We start from the raw sequence: 21738 nt of genomic DNA, 5'->3' as shown, positions 1-21738 counted from the left end.
TGTGTAGTATAATGCACTCCTCTGTGTAGTATAATGCACTCCTCTGTGTAGTATAATGCACTCCTCCGTGTAGTATAATGCACTCCCCCGTAGGCCTCCGTGTAGTATAATGCACGCCTCCGTGTAGTATAATGCACTCCTCCGTGTAGTATAATGCACTCCCGAGTAGGCCTCCTTGTAGTATAATGCACTCCCCCGTAGGCCTCCGTGTAGTATAATGCACTCCTCCGTGTAGTATAATGCACTCCACCGTGTAGTATAATGCACTCCACCGTGTAGCATAATGCACTCCCCATAGTCCATGGTCACCATCACGTAGTCACCGATTTTAAAAATATTAATACAATTCTCCTCTCTCCCCGTCTGCTCCGGTCTCTGCAGCGCGTCTCCTCTGCAGCGCGTCTCCTCTGCAGCGCGTCTCCTCTGCAGCTCCACTGCCCGGCACAGCGTGACATGATGAAGTGACTTCACTGCGCCCGCTGGCTGAGGCGTCAGACGCCGAGAGAGAGCGATGGGGGAGGAAGCGGATGGCTTCCCTCCTCCATCATTGCTTTGCTGTGTGATGCCAGGAAAAAAAATGTACGCTACTTTGTGAATGAGATTTTAAAAACCTAGTTCATTTTGCTGTGTAAGGCCTCATTCACACACCAGTATTTTTGATCCGTATTTGTACGCCAAATCAGGAGTGTCTCCAAAACACAGAACAGGTATCAATCTTTCAACTATAGTTTAGTTTGTCTCTGTAAGTTCCACTCCTCGTTTTGTGGCATACAAACACTGCTGCAAAATACTGACGTGTGAATGGGGCCTAAAATACAGTTTGTGCCTGAAAAAGTTGCGAGGAAAAAACGAATCAAAAACGCGAATTAACCTCATCACATTTGCATTTTTTCCTTCTATCTCCTATTCCGCTGGCTGATAATGAGATGTAATCTGCGCGGTTATATAACATCTGTTACGGCCGAGCGGTAGGAGGATTTGGCAGTCTCGCGCGCCCCTCCCGCTTCGATTTCTTTCTAATTCCATTTGTGCCAGCAGATTTCGATGCCTATTCGCTCCTGCTGTATTTGTTCCAAAAATGTGTTCCATTTATCTAAATGGGGTTTGTTTCCGTGGGAGGTGGGAATAAAACAAAGGTTCATATTGGATGTAGATTGTAGACGGTGATGGAGATGATGTTGTCCTTGGTCAGGATCTTGAATGATAAAGACTGGTCCCAGTGCACCAGGGCTGCGGATGTCTGTGTGTCCTGGACGCATGGACCCCCTTCTATCCCATGCACTGTTGGAGGATATGTATAGGTGCTCCCTCTGTAGTTGGCGACTCTGCGGAGCGCTGTAGGGGTTAATGGCTGGTGAAAGCAGATTACCGGCATATGTGGTGTGCGGGAATGAATAAGCGCTGGGTCTGTGCGATAAGGCGTTATCTCTCCGCTCCTCTCACTCGCTGATAATGACTTTAAGTTCATTGCAGAAATCGTTTATGGCAGAACGTACCCAAAGCTCCATAAATATATGAAACCGGAGGGCGCCACAGACTGTAAAAACGCCAAACCCCTTGTGACCCCTGCGATTCCTGGGTGAATATGCACGAAATGTCCAAGCAAAAGGTCGAGGACCCCAATGTTGGCCTATGAGCATAAACGGAGCAGAGACTCTTCAAATTCTCCTCTAAATCTCAAAACTCCTGAAATACTTCCAGTTTCTGCTCCGAAAATCAGAAAAAAATACTTTTTTTCTTTTCCAGGCAGAATAAATTAACAGTGCGGTGCTCACGTTCCTCCTTATATCGATTTTATAGACCAGACTTTTGTGCAGCTACCTAGCACGCAATATGTGGACGTGACCGGTCCGATATATTCATCAGCCAGTAGAACTTGCCCTAAATACTGCAAGAATCCTAAAATTTACCTATAGATCTGTGCAGCTCGTATAACAACCCCTATCAAGGTCAGGGGGTCCCAAACACAACATTGCTTGTTGCCCCTTTCCCCTTTTTTGTAGATTGGCAACAGTGATCAATTTTGGACTCTTGACTGCACTGATACATTGTACCAAACCTCAGCTGTGTGAGTTGGGACTGGATCTGCAAGGGTTTTCAGTCCCAAATGTTAGTTCAGTTCATCCACAGCAAACAGAGATGTCAGACACGATGAGGACGGAAGCACAAAGCAGCTTAGAAAGTCGTCCTTTACGTGCTGGACGCTCCCGTATGTGAAGGCTTTTCAGTTGTGACCCCCATCATCCTCTCCTCCCCGGTCACCTGGGATCTGTGCCCACTGCTGCTATTTTCAGAGCTGGCACTGCGACCCTCTTTTGTGATGGCGACTGTTTATTACCAGCTTCTTCCATTGCAATCAGTCCGTCCTGAGATGGAGCGATACGGCTCATTGTGTTCTGCCGCTGGCTCCGCACCCGGCTCATTACTTTGCTTGGTTTATGGAGGTTTAGCTCAACATGCCCAGGTCTGAGCGTCCGGATGTGTGCAGGGCGGTGATAAGTGTGGATGTATACAATGTGCCATCGATTGTCGGAAGGAGACGGATGAAACGCTTCAATCCCCGGCGTGGAATCTTTTCTGACATTAAAGTGGCTCTCTCTCTGCCTATGTGGATTTTAGAAAAATCTAATTTATAGTGCAGGCCAAGTTAGAAAATAGTTATGTGTGAATACTGCCAAAGCTGCGTCACCATCTACAGCTATCCACAAGGTGCCAGTCCACATTTGGAGGGGTTCTGCTATGGCCACCCTGGGGTGGTCATGACTTTGTCTTTATACTCTAGTCACATCACAAGCGCCAGTCTAAATTCTCTTTGTTTGTGTTATGTCTTAAGTCTCGCTTCTCATTGTAGTCCTCTGCAGTTTACACACACATTGTCGTGCTGCGGTGCTTTGTAGATGTGGAGTCCACACCACAAACTGGAATGCACAATGATCTAGAAAAGCTTCTAGACTTGGGCCATGTGCCCACATGCAAGAACGTGGCATTTTTTTCTTCCTCTGCGGGTTTCATGTGTATTTATATATCACACTCACTTTGCATGAAGTGTTTAAACATAAGAGATTTTGCACACACGAAAAAAAAACACCACAGCCGGAAAAATGCAGCTTTTGCTCTGTTTGGAAGCCTAGCCGAGGGGTATGTTCACACATTAGAAAAATGAAGGAAATCTGCAATCGAAAAATCTGCAACACGATACCGTGCTAGGTGAGTTAATGAGATTTCAACAAATGTCATCTACACCGAAATGTCTGAAAATTCTTTGCAAGTAAAATCCACATGTAATAGAGATGGAAAAATCAGCTTATATGTAATCCTAAACGGTGGCTTTGTGCACAATTTTTTTTTTGCAGAGTTTTCATAGCAGAATCTGAACAGAATCTCAATGTTTTTGAGGAGGATCTGAAGCGTTTCCACTCAGTCCACCTTTGTACATCATGGAAATATTGCACCATTGAACCAGCCCAGAAATTTGCTTGTTGGATGGAGATTTTACCTACTGAATTACAGTGGATGAAATTCTTAGGGCTTGTTCACACACTGCTTTTTTTTGCCACTTTCTTTCCATGTTTTTTCTGTGTTTTACAGAACCAGCAAAGTGAATGAGATTCCTCAAATCTCGTGCTCACGCTGCTTATTTTTTCCTTGCAGATTTGATGCAGTTTAATATCTGCAGAATGTCAGGTCTTTCAGCATTTTTCACCCATCTAAATGAATAGGGAAAATGTACCCAAAAATGCAGCAGTTTTCCTGCCAACGCTCCAGCTGACCTTTCTGTGGTAAATACTGAATGTGTGCACGTACACCAAGGAAGCTCAAGATCCGCACCAGATGAAATGAAGGATTTCATTACTGATCTCACTGAAGTCAAGTTTACAAGTGGAGCCATAATTAGGAGGCTCCATAGTCTGCGTCCTTGGTAACATTAAACCTGCCATATGTCTGATTGCAGTATGCTTCTAGTTTTGCATTAACTGTGAAAACCGCTGAATGTGGAAGAATATTTCCAGCTCAGATTGTACTGCTTGTATGGGGGATGGGGGTAGATGCCTCACACCGACATGAAGCTATACAGTGCTGGTCAAAAGTATTGGCACCCTTGCAATTCTGTCAGATAATACTCAGTTTCTTCCTGATTGCAATCACAAATTCTTTGGTATTATTCTCTTCATTTAATTTGTCTTCAATGAAAAAAACACAAAAAGAATTGTCCTAAAGCCAAATTGGATATAATTTCACACCAAACCTAAAAAAGGGGGTGGACAAAAGTATTGGCGCCCTTTGAAAAATCATGTGATGCTTCTCTAATTCGTGTAATTAACAGCACCTGTAACTTACCTGTGGCACCTAACAGGTGTTGGCAATAACTAAATCACACTTGCAGCCAGTTAACATGGATTAAAGTTGACTCAACCTCTGTCCTCTGTCCTTGTGTGTACCACATTGAGCATGGAGAAAAGAAAGAAGACCAAAGAACTGTCTGAGGACTTGAGAAACCAAATTGTGAGGAAGCATGAGCAATCTCAAGGCTACAAGTCCATCTCCAAAGACCTGAATGTTCCTGTGTCTTCCGTGCGCAGTGTCATCAAGAAGTGTAAAGCCCATGGCACTGTGGCTAACCTCCCTAGATGTGGACGGAAAAGAAAAATTGCCGAGAGATTTCAACGCAAGATTGTGCGGATGGTGGATAAAGAACCTCGACTAAAAGCCAAACAAGTTCAAGCTGCCCTGCAGTTCGAGGGTACAACATTGTCAACCCGTACTATCCGTCTGCGTCTGAATGAAAAGGGACTGTATGGTAGGATACCCAGGAAGACCCCACTTCTTACCCCGAGACATAAAAAAGCCTGGCTGGAGTTTGCCAAAACTTGCATGAGAAAGCCTAAAACGTTTTGGAAGAATGTTCTCTAGTCAGATGAGACAAAAGTAGAGCTTTTTGGGAAAAAGCATCAACATAGAGTGTACAGGAAAAAAAAGAGGCATTCAAAGAAAAGAACACGGTCCCTACAGTCAAACATGGCGGAGGTTCCCTGATGTTTTGGGGTTGCTTTGCTGCCTCTGGCACTGGGCTGCTTGACCGTGTGCATGGTTGTATGAAGTCTGAGGACTACCAACAAATTTTGCAGCATAATGTAGGGCCCAGTGTGAGAAAGCTGGGTCTCCCTCAGAGGTCATGGGTCTTCTAGCAGGACAATGACCCAAAACACACTTCCAAAAGCACTATAAAATGGTTTGAGAGAAAGCACTGGAGACTTCTAAGGTGGCCAGCAATGAGTCCAGACCTGAATCCCATAGAACACCTGTGGAGAGATCTCAGAATGGCAGTTTGGAGAAGGCACCCTTCAAATGTCAGGGACCTGGAGCAGTTTGCCAAAGAAGAATGGTCTACAATTCCAGCAGAGCATTGTAAGAAACTCACTGATGGTTACCGGAAGAGGTTGTTCGCAGTTATTTTGGCTAAAGGTTGTGCAACCAAGTATTAGGCTGAGGGTGCCAATACTTTTGTCCGGCCCTTTTTTGGAGTTTTGTGTGAAATGATCAATGATTTGATTTTTGCTTCATTCTCTTTTGTGTTTTTTCCTTGCAAGCAAATTAAATGAAGAGAATAAGACCAAAGAATTTGTGATTGCAATCATTTTCAGGAAGAAACTGAGTATTATCTGACAGAATTGCAGGGGTGCCAATACTTTTGGCCAGCACTGTATGTGCGGAGTTCTCTTGTTTACCGCGTTTCCCCTTTTGTCGTGCCGCGGCGGGCGGCGTTTCCCCTTTTGTCGTGCCGCGGCGGGCGGCGTTTCCCCTTTTGTCGTGCCGCGGCGGGCGGCGTTTCCCCTTTTGTCGTGCCGCGGCGGGCGGCGTTTCTCCTTTGTCGTGCCGCGGCGGGCGGCATTTCTCCTTTGTCGTGCCGCGGCGGGCTGCGTTTCTCCTTTTGTCGTGCCGCGGCGGGCGGCGTTTCCCCTTTTGTCGTGCCGCGGCGGGCGGCGTTTCCCCTTTTGTCGTGCCGCGGCGGGCGGCGTTTCCCCTTTTGTCGTGCCGCGGCGGGCGGCGTTTCCCCTTTTGTCGTGCCGCGGCGGGCGGTGTTTCCCCTTTGTCGTGCCGCGGCGGGCGGCATTTCTCCTTTGTCGTGCCGCGGCGGGCTGCGTTTCTCCTTCGTCGTGCCGCGGCGGGCGGCGTTTCCCCTGCGGCGGGCGGCGTTTCCCCAGGGTTTCCGCTTTTGCTCACTTCTCATCCTGCTGGGACTTTATTTGCAAAATAGTAATTGAAATTTAATGATAATTAAAGCCTGTGGGGGGCGGAGGAGAGTCCCTGAGATGGCGCGCAGCCAGGCGCCTCAACGCTGATTTCTCCCAGACTTATCCTGCTAATTTCAGAACCACACGTGCCATAAGTTAACTGTTTCTTGACAGTGCATTTTTTTCAAACCCTGAAGTTGTTTAACGCAACACTCCGGGGGGCTATACTGATACACTGTGTTATGCGGAGTGCATAAAAAAGGGGGGTCCCTATGTTTCACCCCCAGGACCTGCCTCAGGCAGAGTAACACAATGTTATCAGTTTTGCCAGCGACTATTGCAGTTTCATTGTTTCAATTCCTCACTGTTTTCAGTGAATGGAAATGCATTCCCTATTAATACATTCTCAGACTGAGCGTTCACATAAGGTGCTGCGTGTGCCTATTCCATGTGCGTTACAATGTGCTCAGCCGCAGGTCTGTATGGCTTGGACAGCTTTTCACCCTCTACGATATTTCCATTCAATCACAGCAACTAGAGATCTTTATGTTCTGCCGTTTTCTATCACAATTTGTGTTTCAATTACTCGTTTCTAATCTTCATAGATACCTGGATCTTTTCTGTAATCGATGTAGAGTAAATTTGTATTCAACTTAAAATGTGTATTTCAGTTCCTCGGTTTTCAAGATCTTGGCTTGATGTCAGTGAATGGAACCATCTTAAAACCGAAACTTTTCACCGCTGATAGTTTGATACAATTGGATAAATGTCTGGACAATCCTCTGAGAGCTGATTAAATCGTTAGCACGAATCACTCTACTGTCCATGTGGTTTGTTAGGGCCTGTGTATACCTTGCAGATTTGTCTTAAATTTGATGTGGGTTTTTTTTCTGTGCAGATTTGATGCTAGCAAAGTGATATAAAAAACGTGGCTATTTTACACTGCAAGTTTCCTGCCAAGAGATGCAGAAATGGTGCATAAATGTTTGTACCTAATACTTGCACTATAAGGGTATGTGCACACTTTAAGCATTTGGTGCCGAAATTTCTGCATCTCTTGGCAGGAAAAATACAAAGGCAAAAACGCGCATTTTTGCTGCGTTTTTGTGCATATTTTTAACCACTTATTATGGATGAAATCTGCAGCTAAAAGAAAGAATTGATGCTGTAGATTTAAATCTGCAAGTCACAAATAAGCAACGTGTGCACGAGACTTCAGGATTCTCATTCACTTTGCTGCATCAAGAAACCCTTCAGGTTTTGTGACATCTGCACTGAAAAAACGCACCGTGTGCACACGTCATCGCATCAGCTTGGAGTCCTGACTGTATCGTGACGGTGCAGCTGAAATCTTGGCCTCGTGAGGAGTCAAATATCCGCATGATTTCCCTGGAAAAAAATGCAAAAAATTATCAGTAGCAAATGAGCCGCGAAATTAGGATTACAAAAAAACGCGCCCACAATGGTGAACAGAGGAAAAAAAATCCCAAAGAAGTAGAAAGTAGACTTCAAAATACACTCCACTCCAAAAGGAAGAATTTGGCTAAAAAAAAATATTTTAAACAGGAAAAACTAGATAAAAATAGGCGCTAATGCAATAATGAATGGGGTAAAAGTTGCAGACGTTTTCATCCCTCCGTACGACACGTGGGGTCCTCTGGGAGTCGTGATTGTGCAGAATGTGGCACATTGTGTGGTTGTGTGGGAACGGCCGCCCGCTGCCCTCTTTGCTTTTCTCCTTCATTGAGTAAAACAATTGAACAATCGCTTACATAACGCATCACATCCCCCGTCACAATGTAACATTGTGCAATGACCGGGGATGGTAAACTGCGGAGTCCCCTTCCCCCCCAGCGCCCCTGGAGAATTATAAAATACAAGACGCATTGGACTCTGCTATACTTACATGTGTCACTGGAGGGAGGGGGTGACAGCTGCAGGACTCGTGCCAATGTAACGCTGCCCATAGAAGTGATGATCTTCTTGTGATACCACGAGTGATTCTCATTTTGTTACATTTGTATCATAAATGATCGATTCTGATCGCCCGTGTGCAGAAATAAACCAATCAACCTTAAAGGGGTTATCCCGTGCCACTTCCCTCCGCATGGAGACATCCGAGGCGCTGTTAACCCGTCGTCCATTATTGGCAGGTATGCGATACCGGACGGCCACCGCACCTGGCAATCAGCTGAAAGTCGCCATATTGGCAGAGCCTCGTGAAAAGTGCCGATAACCCCTTTTAATAAATATTAAATAGCTCAGAACAAGACCCAAATCTCTAATATCCAAGGTTTGCTTGACATAAAGGGAGTAGTCAATTAAGGAAGCAACTTTCTAATCACACAGCTGAAGTTTTGTTACATTTTATCAGTGTAGGATCTGTAGTCCAGGACACTTTGAGGATGTTTCTGTGAATACAGTAACACCTGCACTGACACATTGTGACAAACAGCTGAGCGTGCAGGACCAGGATGGGGGGTTTATTTATGGTCAGTAAGCAGAGATCTTGACCATGAAAGTTGCAGAAGTTTCCTTATGATACACAATGTTCAGACGCCATCTTACATGTGAACTTCTGTCCTTTCAGGTATGGCTTATACACCCGCACCAAACTGGGTTACCTCTTCTACAAGAGGCAGATGAAGAAGGCTCGAGAGCGCTACCCGCAGGGGCACTCGTCCACGCAGGCCATAGTGTTCAGTGGTAAGTGATGTCCGCTACATGCGGTGATGAATGTGCTCGTATCTGGGGGGTCTGTTGTAGCTGCGTGTTCAGACTCGGTCAGATTATGGGATCTCCAGTCAGGTCTAGTTGTGGGACTCTGCCCTCTATCACAAGCGATTGGAGAAAAGAAATGCACATTGTTGTGAGAATAAACCATTCTGTTATTACCCTGTGAGTGGTTTTCTTATACCATTCACAGACCAATGTGGTTCCTGTTGGAAGTTCCCATCATCTGCCCTCGTCTCACAAACATCTTATGAGATTTATGTCTTTCTCAGTAAACTCCCCATAACGCACAGTTTTCTCAAAATAGTTGAACATTGTATATGAGAAGAAAATATTGGACAAAATATGAAATTAGTAAAGAATATTAGTTTATACATAATAAGAGACTAATTAATGCTACATACATTATAGAACTTATAAAAATATTAACCCTTCTATATCAGGACACCGGGCTGTAGTTATACCTATAGGGGTATGGATACAAAAGTAAACCCTTCAGTAGCACAAATCTCTCCTGTCCTGAACATTCGTGACAATGTATCTGTCTGGAGCCCATCATATTCGGGCAGTGCTTTGAGTTACCGTATATTCCGGCGTATAAGACGACTTTTGAAGACTGAAAAATCTTCTGTCTAGTCTGGGGTCGTCTTATACGCCGGTAATGCTTTTGAACTTTCAGAAATTGACATGCGGGGATACTCTGGGGGTGTTAATAAGCTGCCGTGGCCGTATCCCTGCCATGTCGGAGTTAATATAAGGTGGAGGGAGTTAAAATACGGCGGCGGTAGGTCCAGACAGTCAGCGCTTCTGTGCTGAAACTGACACATCGCTGCGTATTCCCAGCTCCGGACACAGCGCAGGGCTTCTGTGCCGACAGCTTTCACTTGTCACAGAAGCGCTGCGCTGTGTCCGGAGCAGGGAAGTTCGCATCGCTTCTGTGACAATATATGAAAAGCCGGCAATTCAGCAGCGGCATAAGCCGGCACCCGACAATTTAGAATAGAAAGAATAGAGCATCACACATAGATTAGATAGATAGAAACATGTCAGTCACATATATATGAAGTACAGTGACAGTGTTGCTTACTGTACTTGTCATTTAGTGTAAAAGATTTATTAAAACAAATATTAGTGTTTTCATGCACCGTCTCTTTAAAAAAGCCGGCCGGCAATTCAGCATCTGTACCCGACAATTTATAACAGAAAGATAGAGCATCACACATAGATTAGATAGATAGAAACATGTCAGTCACATATATATGAAGTACAGTGACAGTGCTGGTTACTGTACTTGTCATCTAGTGTTAAAATAACGGATTTATTTAAAAAAAAATTGGCGTGGGGTTCCCCTTAATTTTAGTCTCTAGTGGAGGTTAAGCAGACGGCTGGGGCAGATGTTTGAAGCCTGGGAAGGGGGTAATACCCACGGAGCTTCCCAGGCTACTAATATCAGCCCCCAGCTGAATACATAGCCTTTACTAGCTATTAAAATGGGGGACCCCCCAAAAAAAATGACGTGGGGTCCCCCCTAATTTAATAGCTAGCAAAGGCTAGGCAGACAGCTGGGGGCTGATATTAATAGCCCAGGAAGGGAGCCATGAATATTGGCCCCCTCCCAGGCTAGAAACACCAGCCGTCAGCTGCCCCAGAAATGGCGCATCCATAGGATGCGCCAATTCTGGCACTTAGCCTCGCTCTTCCACGCTGCCCTGGTGCGGTGGCAGGGGGTAATAGGGCTGGGGTTGATGTCCGCTTATAATGCCAGCTGACATCAAGCCCAGGTTAGTAATGGAGAGGCGTCTATAAGACACCCCCATTACTAACCCCATAGTAAAAGTTAAAAAAAACACAAACACCCAGAAAAAAGTCCTTTAATTGAAATAAACACACAATTCTTTATTGTTCTAAATTAAACCATACTTACCATCACGCCCATTCCAGCTGAAGCCAACGATCTCCTGCAATAAAAGTAAAATAATAAAGCAACCTCATCCTTACCTTTCCATGGTTCCCAGGACAGCTTCAGCTCTGCTACATCGAGATGACAGGCTGGACCGCAGCAGAACGCCGCCATCCAGCCTGTCATCCCGCACACACTGAGAAGCGCAGGCATGCTTGCGCTCCTCAGTGTCTCGCTGTGACGGCATAAAGATGAGCCGACAATGAACTCAGCTCACCTCCTGGACGTCCGTCACTGACAGCGTGGGAAACTTCTACTGCGCATGCGGGAAGCAGGAGAATTTTCCCACGCTGTCAGTGACGTGCATGAGGTGAGCCGAGTTCATTGGACATGATCTCGGCTCATCTGGATGCCGTCACAGTCAGACACTGAGGAGCACAAGCATGCCTGCGCTTCTCAGTGTCTGCGGGATGACAGGCTGGATGGCAGCGTTCTGCTGCGGTCCAGCCTGTCATGTGAATGTAGCAGAGCTGGACCGGTCCTGGGAACCATGGAAAGGTAAGGATGAGGTTGCTTTATTATTTTACTTTTATTACAGGAGATCGTTGGCTTCAGCTGGAATGGGCGTGATGGTAAGTATGGTTTAATTTAGAACATTAAAAAATTGTGTCTTTATTTCAATTAAAGGACTTTATTCTGGGTGTTTGTGTTTTTTTTAATTACTTTACTAGAAATTCATGGTGGTCATGTCTAATATTGGCGTGACCCCATGAATTTCGGGCTTAGGGCCAGCTGATAATGCCAAGCTGGCCCTAACCCCTTTATTACCCAGTGAGCCACCGCACCAGGGCCCTGGATGAGTTGGGTACAGCGCCAGAAGATGGCGCTTCTATGAATGCGCCATTTTCCGGGGTGGCTGCGGACTGCAATTTGCAGCGGGGGGGGGCCAGAAAGCTTGGGCCTCCCTGCGCTGCAGATTCCAGCCCCCAGCTGCCTAGTTGTACCTGGCTGGACACAAAAATAGGGCGAAGCCCCACGTCTTTTTTTTTTTAAATTATTTCATGAAATAATTAAAAAAAAAAAGGGCTTCCCTATATTGTTGTGTCCGGCCAGGTACAAATAGGCAGCTGGTGGTTGGGGGCAGGCCGTTCCTGCCTGCTGTACCTGGCTGGACACAAAAATATGGCGAAGCCCACGTCAACATTTTTGGGAAAAATTAATTACAAAATTAATAATAATTTAGGGACTGCATCTTTATTAACCCCTCAATTGTCATTTAGTGTTAAAATAAAGGATTTTTTAAAAAGAAAATTGGCGTGGGATCCACCATCATTATAGTCTCTAGCGGAGGTTAAGCAGACGGCTGGGGCAGATGTTTGAAGTCTGGGAAGGGGGTAATACCCACGGAGCTTCCCAGGCTACTAATATCAGCCCCCAGCTGAATACCTAGCCTTTACTAGCTATTAGAATGGGGGACCCCCCCAAAAAATGACGTGGGGTCCCCCCTATTTTAATATGTTTATGAGTGACAGTTTTCCTGCTATATACCTGCATGTCATAAGAATTTAAATTAAAAAAGGACCATGTTAAATTCAAATCTGTTTTTTTTTAATTTTTACCGGTGTTTGGTATGCGTTGGAAAAGGGGTAGTCTTATACGGTGAATATATCCTAAACTCTATATTTTAACAGGAAAGTAGGGGGGTCGTCTTATACACCAGGTCGTCTTATACGCCGGAATATACGGTACATTGAAAACATTCATATTAAAGTTCTGCCCCCCTCACACCAGCTGCTGGATGTAAACCAGAGGCTTTGCTAAAGGAGTCACAACGGCGACCAGGAGTTAGTATAGAATCTTTTGGGGCCCTTTAATTTTGGGGATACTTTAAACAGTATTACTGACAGGGCACTGGGGAGAAGTATAACTTTGGGCAATCTTGGCCAGTTTGTTTAGGGGGCACTGTAGCACAGTTACCTTTTGGAGACACTGGGTGGGAGCACTATTACTAATGGGGGCACATTAGCACAGTCACTTTTAGGGTGTGTGCACACGTTCAGGAATTGAAGCAGAAATTTCCTGAGCGGTTTTTGCCTCTCCCTGGCAGAAAAAAACGCATGTGTTTTTGACACTTTTTTATATGCGTTTTTTTAAGCGGTTTTGAGCATCAATGAATGATTTTTTGAGCTAAATAAAGTTATTTGGTGGGATATTGCTGAAGCCCTTGGATTATCATCAGAACTGGGGTGAGTATATTGGTTCACTTAAATGATTAAAGAATGGGTCTGTTGTATTTCAAATAAAGTGTTTACTCTGTGTCTGTGTGTTTCTTTACTTTTTTTGGTCATGAAAAAGTCTGACACCTTGACATCACCAAACAAGAGCTGGGTGTCAGCTAGTCCGATTCACCCAATCTTCATTAGCATTTCTATTCATGTAATTTATGCGACTGCTGTGAGCTGTTTTTTTTAGCCTGGGAAGCTGCCATTAGGCAAACATTTCCCTGGCCATTAAATAACAGCTCACAGCTGGTTCGTTAGCCCCTACGTCCCCCGATCAGCACTCAGCAGCACTTTGGACACAACGTATTTATGTTGCGTCCAAAACGCGGAGTTATAATGCCGCACATTTGTTGTCTGTACATGTGAATCCACCGCATATAATGACACTTCAGTCGGTCAAAATCTGCAGCTGAGACTAGCGTGTCCTCTACAGAAGTTGACATGCTGCGGGTGAGTTTGGGTACGTTGCCACGATCAGGAGCTGCAGCGTCCCGATGTTAAAGCATAGTGGATGGGATTCTAGAAATCCCATGTCCTCTATGCGTGCATCAGAGGCTGTGAATCACTCGTGGACACTGACATGTGGCGTGTCTTTCAGGACCGCAGCATGTCAAATTCTCTTGTGGAGTCGCTAGTCTGCGCAACAGGAATTTGACCACTAGAAAGTATTGAATGCGGTAAATCCGCATGGTTCAGTGAACACATGTGGATTTACCTGCGTTCAATAGAATGCAACGTTTTGGATGCAGCAAAAATTTGTGTCCAAAGCGCTGCTACGTCTTAATTATGAGCACATAGCCTAAAATTAAAAAATAAATAAATAAATTAAAAAAATGGCGTGGGCTCCCGCGTCATTTTTATAACCAGCAGAGGGAAAGCCAACCGCTGGGGGCTGATATTGGTAGACGCGGAAGGGACCATTAGCCAACAATGTTCCCTGGCTATTAATATCAGCCCACAGCTGTTTGTTTAGCCTTTACTGGCTAGATTACAGGGGGGCCCCAGAAAAAAATTGACGTGGGGTCCCCATATAAAATCTAACCAGCAAAAGCTAAACTAGACAGCTGCGGGCTGATATTAATAGCCAGGGAAAGGGCCATGAATACTAGCCCCCTCTGTGGCTATTAATATCACCCCTCAGCAGTCCCAGAAATGGCACATCCATAAGATGCGCCAAATCTGGCGCTTAGCCTCCGATCTTCTCACTGCCCTGTAGCGGTGGCAGTGGGGTAATGGGGTTGGGGTTCACGTCAGCCTTGTATTGGCGGCTGATGTGAAGCCCAGGTTAGTAATGGAGGGTGTCTATAAGACGCCCCCATTACTAACCACATGGTAAAATGGACGGCGCTTTTTAAATAAAAGACACGGCCAGAATAAAGTATTTTGATTAAATAAAACACGGTTCTACAAAATTTTTTTATTACCCTCTCTCCGCGAAGCCCTCGATCTCCTGAAAAAAAAAAACCTTAAAAAATCAAACAACAATATTCCTCATCTGTCCGCCATCAACAACGTAGTCCACGTAACGCCAAGTGTCCCACGACGATCTGTCACACTTCTACAGCAGTGACATCAACAATCACTGATGTCACAGCTGTAGAATACAGCACTCTATACTCACAGGGGTGTAAAATCACCCCGTCAGTGTACATGCTGCAGGAGGTCACTGGGGTTCATCAGCTGATGAGCCCCGGTGAGCTAGAGACCGTGGGAACATTCTTGTGAATGTCCCCACGATCCGCATCAGCTGATCGGTTATGAGACCGATCAGTTGATTACCGGCGTCATCAATCAGCTGATGGTCACGTGACCATCAGCTGATTGCTGCCGGCACTGATCACCTGATGGTCAAAGACTTTATGTAGTTCTGATTTGACACAGTTTTTTCATATAAATAGTGGATAAAAATGGAATTTTACCATTGTTTTTTGGGTTTTGTTTGTACAGTGTTCATTGTATGGTAACAATGACCTGATATTATCCAGATGAGTACAATTACAGCGATATCAAACTTGCTTTATTTTTGTTCTTGTCTCTTTATTTTTATATTTTTCTTTTACTTTTTTTTTGGGGGGGGGGGGGGGGGTTAAAAAAAACTAATTTGTTAAAAAAAAAAAAAAAGTTTTGTCACTATTTTCCAAAACCAGTAATGTTTGTTGCTATGTTGATGGAGCTGCATGAGCGCTTGTTTTTTGCATGGCAAACTGATGGTTTTATTCATACCAGTTTGGAGTATGTATGTCATTTTGATCGCTTTTTATTGTATATTAAAAAAAAAAAAAAAAAAAAAAAAAAAAAACGCATCGTGGGCAGCACAAAGCCTTGCAGGAAAAGTAGTGACTGAAAAACCTCAATACTGGTGTTTGGCGACTTTATTTTTCTTTATGGCACATACTGTTCGGGTGAGCTAATTTTATATTTTGACAGACTGCAATTTTACAGATGCAACAATAACTGTATGTGTATGTATATACTAGATGGTGGCCCGATTCTAATGCATCGGGTATTCTAGAATATCTATGCGGCCGACCGGGCGCAAGCAGCAGAGCGGTGTTTACATTTGGCGCCAAAATCGCTGATTGCTCGAGGCCGGCAACCGCGACCAATCAGCAAAGCGGTGTTAAAATTTGGCGCCTATATCGCAGATTGGTCGCGACCGCCGGCCGTGACCAATCAGCAGAGCGGGGTTTAAATTTGGCCCCAATACTGCTGATTGGTCGCGGTTGCCGGCCATGACCAATCAGCAGAGCGGGGTTTAAATTTGGCCCCAATACTGCTGATTGGTCGCGGTTGCCGGCCATGACCAATCAGCAGAGCGGTGTTTAAATTTGGCGCCAATACTGCTGATTGATCTCGGCCGGCAACCGAGACCAATCAGCGGAGCGGGATTTAAATTTGGTGCCAAAATCGCTGATTGGTCGAGGCCGCCGGTCGATCAGCAGAGCGTTGTTTAAATTTGGCGCCAATCTCGCTGATTGGTCGCGGACGCCAGTCGCGACCAATCATCACAGTAGTGTTTAAATGTGGCGGCAAGATCGGTGATTGGTCGCGGCCGTTATTTAAATGTGGCGCCCAAATCGGTGATTGGCCCCAATACTGCTGATTGGTCATGGCCGGCAACCGCGACCGATCAGCAGAGCGGGGATTCAATTTGGCGCCAATAATGTTGATTAGTCGCGGTTGGCAACCGCGACTAATCAGCAGAGTGGGGTTTAAATTTGGCGCCAATACGGCTGATTGGTCGCGGACGGCGACCGAGACCAATTAGCAGAGCGGGGTTTAAATTTGGCGCCAAAATCGCTGATTGGTCGAGGCCGCCGGCCGATCAGCAGGCGTTGTTTAAATTTGGCGCCAGTCTCGCAGATTGGTCGCGGACGCCAGTCGCGACCAATCATCACAGTAGTGTTTAACTTTAGCGCCAAGGTCACTGATTGGTCGCGCTCTCCGCACGCGACCAATCAGCGAATTGTATTGGTGAGGACCGGGGAGCGGAATCGTATTAGTGAGGACCGGGGAGCGCCGCTGCCTGTGAGGACCGGGGAGCGCCGCTGCCTGTGCGGCTACTTCTGCTGCGAGAAGCCGGGAGATGAGCGACTGCTCGCAGCAGAAGTATCCCGACCCGCAGCGCCACTCCCCGGTCCTCCCTTGACACCCTAGCCGCTGATGTCCCCACAGTAGCCGCATGGTGTTACTAAGGTCCGGACATTTGTGTTAAAAATCGCTGATTGGTCGCTGGCGCTGCCCGCGACCAATCACCGATTTGGGCGCCAAATTGAAATATCGGCCGCGACCAATCACCGATCTTGGCTCCACATTTAAACACCGCTGTGCTGATTGGTCGCGCCCAGCGTCGGCGACCAATCAGTACAGCGGTGTTTAAATGTGGAGCCAAGATCGGTGATTGGTCGCAGCCGATATTTCAATTTGGCGCCCAAATCGGTGATTGGTCGCCGGCAGCGTCCCCGACCAATCAGCACAGTCACAGTAGTGTTTAACTTTTGCGGCAAGATCAGTGATTGGTCGCGGGCCAAGACCGCGACCAATCACCGATTGTGCGGCACATTTAAATAGCGGCTGCGACCAATTGGATGTCAGCGGCGCTCCCCGGTCCTCCCTTCACACCCTAGCCGCATGGATGTCAGCGGTGCTGCCTGTGCGGATACTTCCGCTGCGAGAACCCGGGACATGAGCGGGCGCTCGCAGCAGAAGTATCCGGACCTGCAGCGCCGCTCCCCGGTCCTCCCTTCACACCCTAGCCGCATGGATGTCAGCGGCGCTGCCTGTGCCGATACTTCCGCTGCGAGAACCCGGGACATGAGCGGGCGCTCGCAGCAGAAGTATCCGGACCCGCCGTGCCGCTCCCCTGTCCTCCCTTCACACCCTAGCCGCTGATGTCCCCACAGTATCCGCATGGTGTTACAAAGGTCCGGACATTTGTGTTAAAAATCGCTGATTGGTCGCCGACGCTGGGCGCGACCAATCACCGATTTTGGCGCCACATTTAAATAGCGTCGGCGACCAGTCAGCGATTTTTAACACAAATGTCCGGACCTTTGTAACACCATGCGGATACTGTGGGGACATCAGCGGCTAGGGTGTGAAGGGAGGACCGGGGAGCGGCTCTGCGGGTCCGGATACTTCTGCTGCAGAAGTATCCGCACAGGCAGCGCCGCTGACATCCATGCGGCTAGGGTGTGTAGGGAGGACCGGGGAGCGGCGCTGACATCCATGCGGCTAGGGTGTGAAGGGAGGACTGGGGAGCGGCGCTGACATCCATGCAGCTAGGGTGTGAAGGGAGGACCGGGGAGCACCGCTGACATCCATGCGGCTAGGGTGTGAAGGGAGGACCGGGGAGCGGCGCTGACATCCAATTGGTCGCGGCCGCTATTTAAATGTGCCGCACAAATCGGTGATTGGTCGCGGGCCAAGACCGATCAGTGATCTTGCCGCAAAAGTTAAACACTACTGTGCTGATTGGTCGCGGACGCTGCCCGCGACCAATCACCGATTTGGGCGCCAAATTTAAATATCGTCCGCGACCAATCAGCACAGCGGTGTTTAAATGTGGAGCCAAGATTGGTGATTGGTCGCGGCGGATATTTAAATTTGGCACCCAAATCGGTGATTGGTCGCGGGCAGCATCGGCGACCAATCAGCACAGTAGTGTTTAACTTTTGCGGCAAGATCAGTGATTGGTCGCGGTCTTCGGACCCGACCAATCATCGAATCGTCTTGGTGAGGACCGGGGAGCGGCGCTGCCTGTGCGGGTACTTCCGCAGCGAGAACCCGGGACATGAGCGGGCGCTCGCAGCAGAAGTATCCCGACCCGCAGCGCCGGTCCTCCCTTCCGCATGGAGGTCAGCGACGCCGGCGGTCCTTCCGCTGCTACCGGCCGGGAGATGAGCGCCTCGCGGCGCTCATCTCCCGGCTGAATCGCCGCTGAGCTCCGTCCCGCAGATGAGCCGCTAACGGCCGCTATCTTTTTTTCAGAAATCCCGCGGCGCTGATTGGCCGCTGCCGGACCAATGAGCGACGCGAGATTTCCTGGACAGACAGACAGATAGACAGACAGACGGGATAAGACAGTTATATATATAGATAGATACATATGATGTGTGTGTCTGTGTTGGTCTGTTTTTCTTTAAAAAAAAAAAAAGTAAAAAAAACAAATGTGATCCTTTGATCGCATGTTCTATATACTGCAGTATTATTACTGTATATAGTGTAAATCATGGATTATGTGGCTGCCATGGTAACTCATCGGTACCCAGCGATTGCATTGTGAAGTGCCGATCGGAGCCAGTGTGCGCTCCATTTAAATGTCACTGTTAGAGATTGACAGTGGCATTTAATTGGTCAAACAGCAGCAAATGGAGCAAACTCTGCTTGCTGCTGTTAGTCACAAGATATCTGTATTATGCAATCGTCATCTGAGCAGACACAGCTCCTGAAGCCCCTTTTAAACTTGTGGACCCCAGTGTGGAAATAGTTACAAGTATATGTACTAAGGGATTAAAGCGCTGTCTGACATGATAAAAAGCCAACCCTTTACTGTTATCTGTAACAGCCGGCAAGCGGAGACGGGGACTCCAGCGGCCATAATATTTATTTTTTATTTTATTCTTTTTTTACAGGTTCTATGGTACCCGGGTGCGGAGGAGAGTCTCCTCTCCTCCACACCCGGGTACCATCTGCACATTGAAACGCATGGATTCTGCATGTACAGATGCTGTGATGCGGATTACATGCGTTCCAATGCAAGTCAATGGCGGCGAAAGCGCAGCGCTTCCGCAAAATAATTAGTAGTGCTGCTGATTTTTCCGCAATGATAATCCGCAGCGGAAATTTCCGCAGCATGTTCACAGCACAGCGGATTATCATTGGGGGACATGGCAGACCTTCTACCAAGCGTTTTTTAAGCGTTTCTGCAGCAGAATTGCTGAAAAAACGCATAGTGGGCACACTGCCTAAAATTGTAAAGTGCTGCGGAATATGTTGGCGCTATAAAAATAAAAATTATTCTTATTATCTGTGACAGCCCATAGAATGTAGCCATGCTCTCGGACAACCCATTTCTGAGAAGTTTCACATTCACTCTCTAGAATTGTCCTTTTTTATTTATTTTACTCCCTTATATAGCGACATTAATTCTACAGCTATTTACAGACAACATCTTTTAATTAATTGTTACAAGCAGAGCAAGAATTGAAAAATGCAGAGTCACAATAAGTTGCGAAATTAACTGTAAAATGTATCTCCCTGTGGGTGGCGGTGATTTCTGCAGTTCTGTGTCACACACTGCTGACTGTTATTGAGGTTAATGATTAATCATCTGAGCAGCGATCCCTGGACAGTCTGTAGGCGGAGAACCCGTCGTTTCTGAGGTGGCCACATTGCAGACCTAAGCCCCCAAACACAATAGATGGCTGGTGATTGTTCAGCCGCAGCTCTTTCTCCCGCCTCGTCCAGACAATGGCGCGCTCGGGTCAGCCGAGCCTCGTGTGTTTTCTATCAGACAGCCGCTGTCTGATTCCTCCTCTGGCGGCTTATCGCAGACATGCTCGATGCTCCTCTCCCCTAACATAATCTAACAGGGAAAGAAGGGAGGCCCTCAAACACGTTAGACTATAGGCCTATCCGGCCATTATTGGTGGATTCAGTTGACGACAGTCTATATATGGGGCCTTCAGGCATTCACGGTTACGGGGTACTTGACTGTTCTCTCCATATCGGTTATAGGAAGTTTTGCCCCCAGCAGTTTGCCCCCAGGTACATTTCGCCCCTATCTTTTCGCCCCCAGGAAGATTCGCCCCCGCACATTTCGCCTCCGCACTTTTCGCCCCCAGACCGGGGCAAACTGGGGGAGATATGTGCTGGGGTGAAATGTGCGGGGGCAAAACATCCTGGGGGCAAAATGTACCCGGGGGCGAATTGCTGGGGGTGAAACATCCAATTCCCCTCCGTATCAGCCCTCATCAGAGGCGCCGTCCTCCTAAACATTTCATACCAAATATTTAGTGATAAGAAAATATTTAGAGTAGTTACTGGATGGAAACCATGAGGCGAGATGTAGAGCTGGTGCCCATGAGTTATAAGCCCTCAAGGTGCCCAAATCACACTTTACTTTCACTCTTTTTGGGGCACACACAGCTCTTCTCCTTCCCTGAGCATTTTGACATAACAATTTTTAGATTTTTTTTTTGTCTTACATTTTTCATCTGATTATTTTTGTTGCCATTTGTTCTCAAGGGTTTTTCAGAGTACAGGGTCCAAGAGGATATGTGTAAGATCCTTGGGGTCCCATCACTTTGTTTCTATGCCTATCTCCCCTTTCTTACTACGCCAAGCCTAGAATGTATTGCCGAGGCTAACTCCAGGGAGCAAATCCATTCGATTCTGGAAGTTGCTTTGTGCAGCCTTCATGGTTCTGACTTTTTTATGGCAAGTTCCTCAGATCACTGGCGGACACAGACAGAAAAGGCCCCTGTGCAAGAACAGTATATAGGCCCTTTGCAATCCAATACCTCATCATAATGCAAAATACAATCTGTTTTGGAGGTTTAAATGGATCCCCTTACCTCTTGGGCCCCTGTGTGGTTGCACCAATGATATGTCCGCCCCTGCCTCAAATAATTGAACTGCGTCAATTTGGAGACAAATCCTCACCTTGAAATAATTCCTGATTGATCATTATCCTACTGAAGTAGCCGCTGCCTGAAGGAGGTATTAATTTAGATAGATGGTGCATGTCCCAAGGGTTCTCAGCAGAACATTACCTAGATTATCACGCTGCTGCCGTCTTGTCTTTCTCCCATAGTGCCTCCTGGTGTTCTCTTTACTAGATAAGCAATGAAAACGCAGATATTACCCAGGTTTGAGAAGGAGTGACATCTTGTCATTTGTCCCACGAGGGACCCTCTGGCTTGGTGGCCATCTCCTGTTTCAATGTTTTGCACTTAGAAGAAGTTCTTTTCTTGACATTCAATAAAAACAAACTTGTTATGTATTTCATCTAAATATTTGACAGCTTGAGTAAATATTGTGTCAAGAACATCTATTTGCATCTATCTCTGTTATGAACATCTATTTA

General features: G+C 46.6%; 1 protein-coding gene across 2 annotated transcripts in view; it reads left to right on the top strand.

Moving 5' to 3' along the window:
• Window positions 1–21738, top strand: part of LOC141161911 (probable hydrolase PNKD) — an 86167-nt gene that overhangs the window by 18989 nt on the left and 45440 nt on the right. For both annotated transcript variants that reach the window (XM_073647422.1, XM_073647423.1), the window contains exon 2: window positions 8824–8939. In XM_073647422.1, coding sequence (XP_073503523.1) covers window positions 8824–8939 — 116 coding nt within the window. The remainder of the gene's footprint in view (window positions 1–8823; window positions 8940–21738) is intronic.

The sequence above is a fragment of the Phyllobates terribilis genome, unplaced genomic scaffold (genome assembly GCF_046119375.1).
Source record: "Phyllobates terribilis strain yellow unplaced genomic scaffold, ASM4611937v1 Scaffold_9__5_contigs__length_417890890, whole genome shotgun sequence".
NCBI lineage: Eukaryota > Metazoa > Chordata > Amphibia > Anura > Dendrobatidae > Phyllobates > Phyllobates terribilis.
Note: the sequence above shows the minus strand (reverse complement) of the source record. Positions and strands in the feature narration are given on the sequence as shown.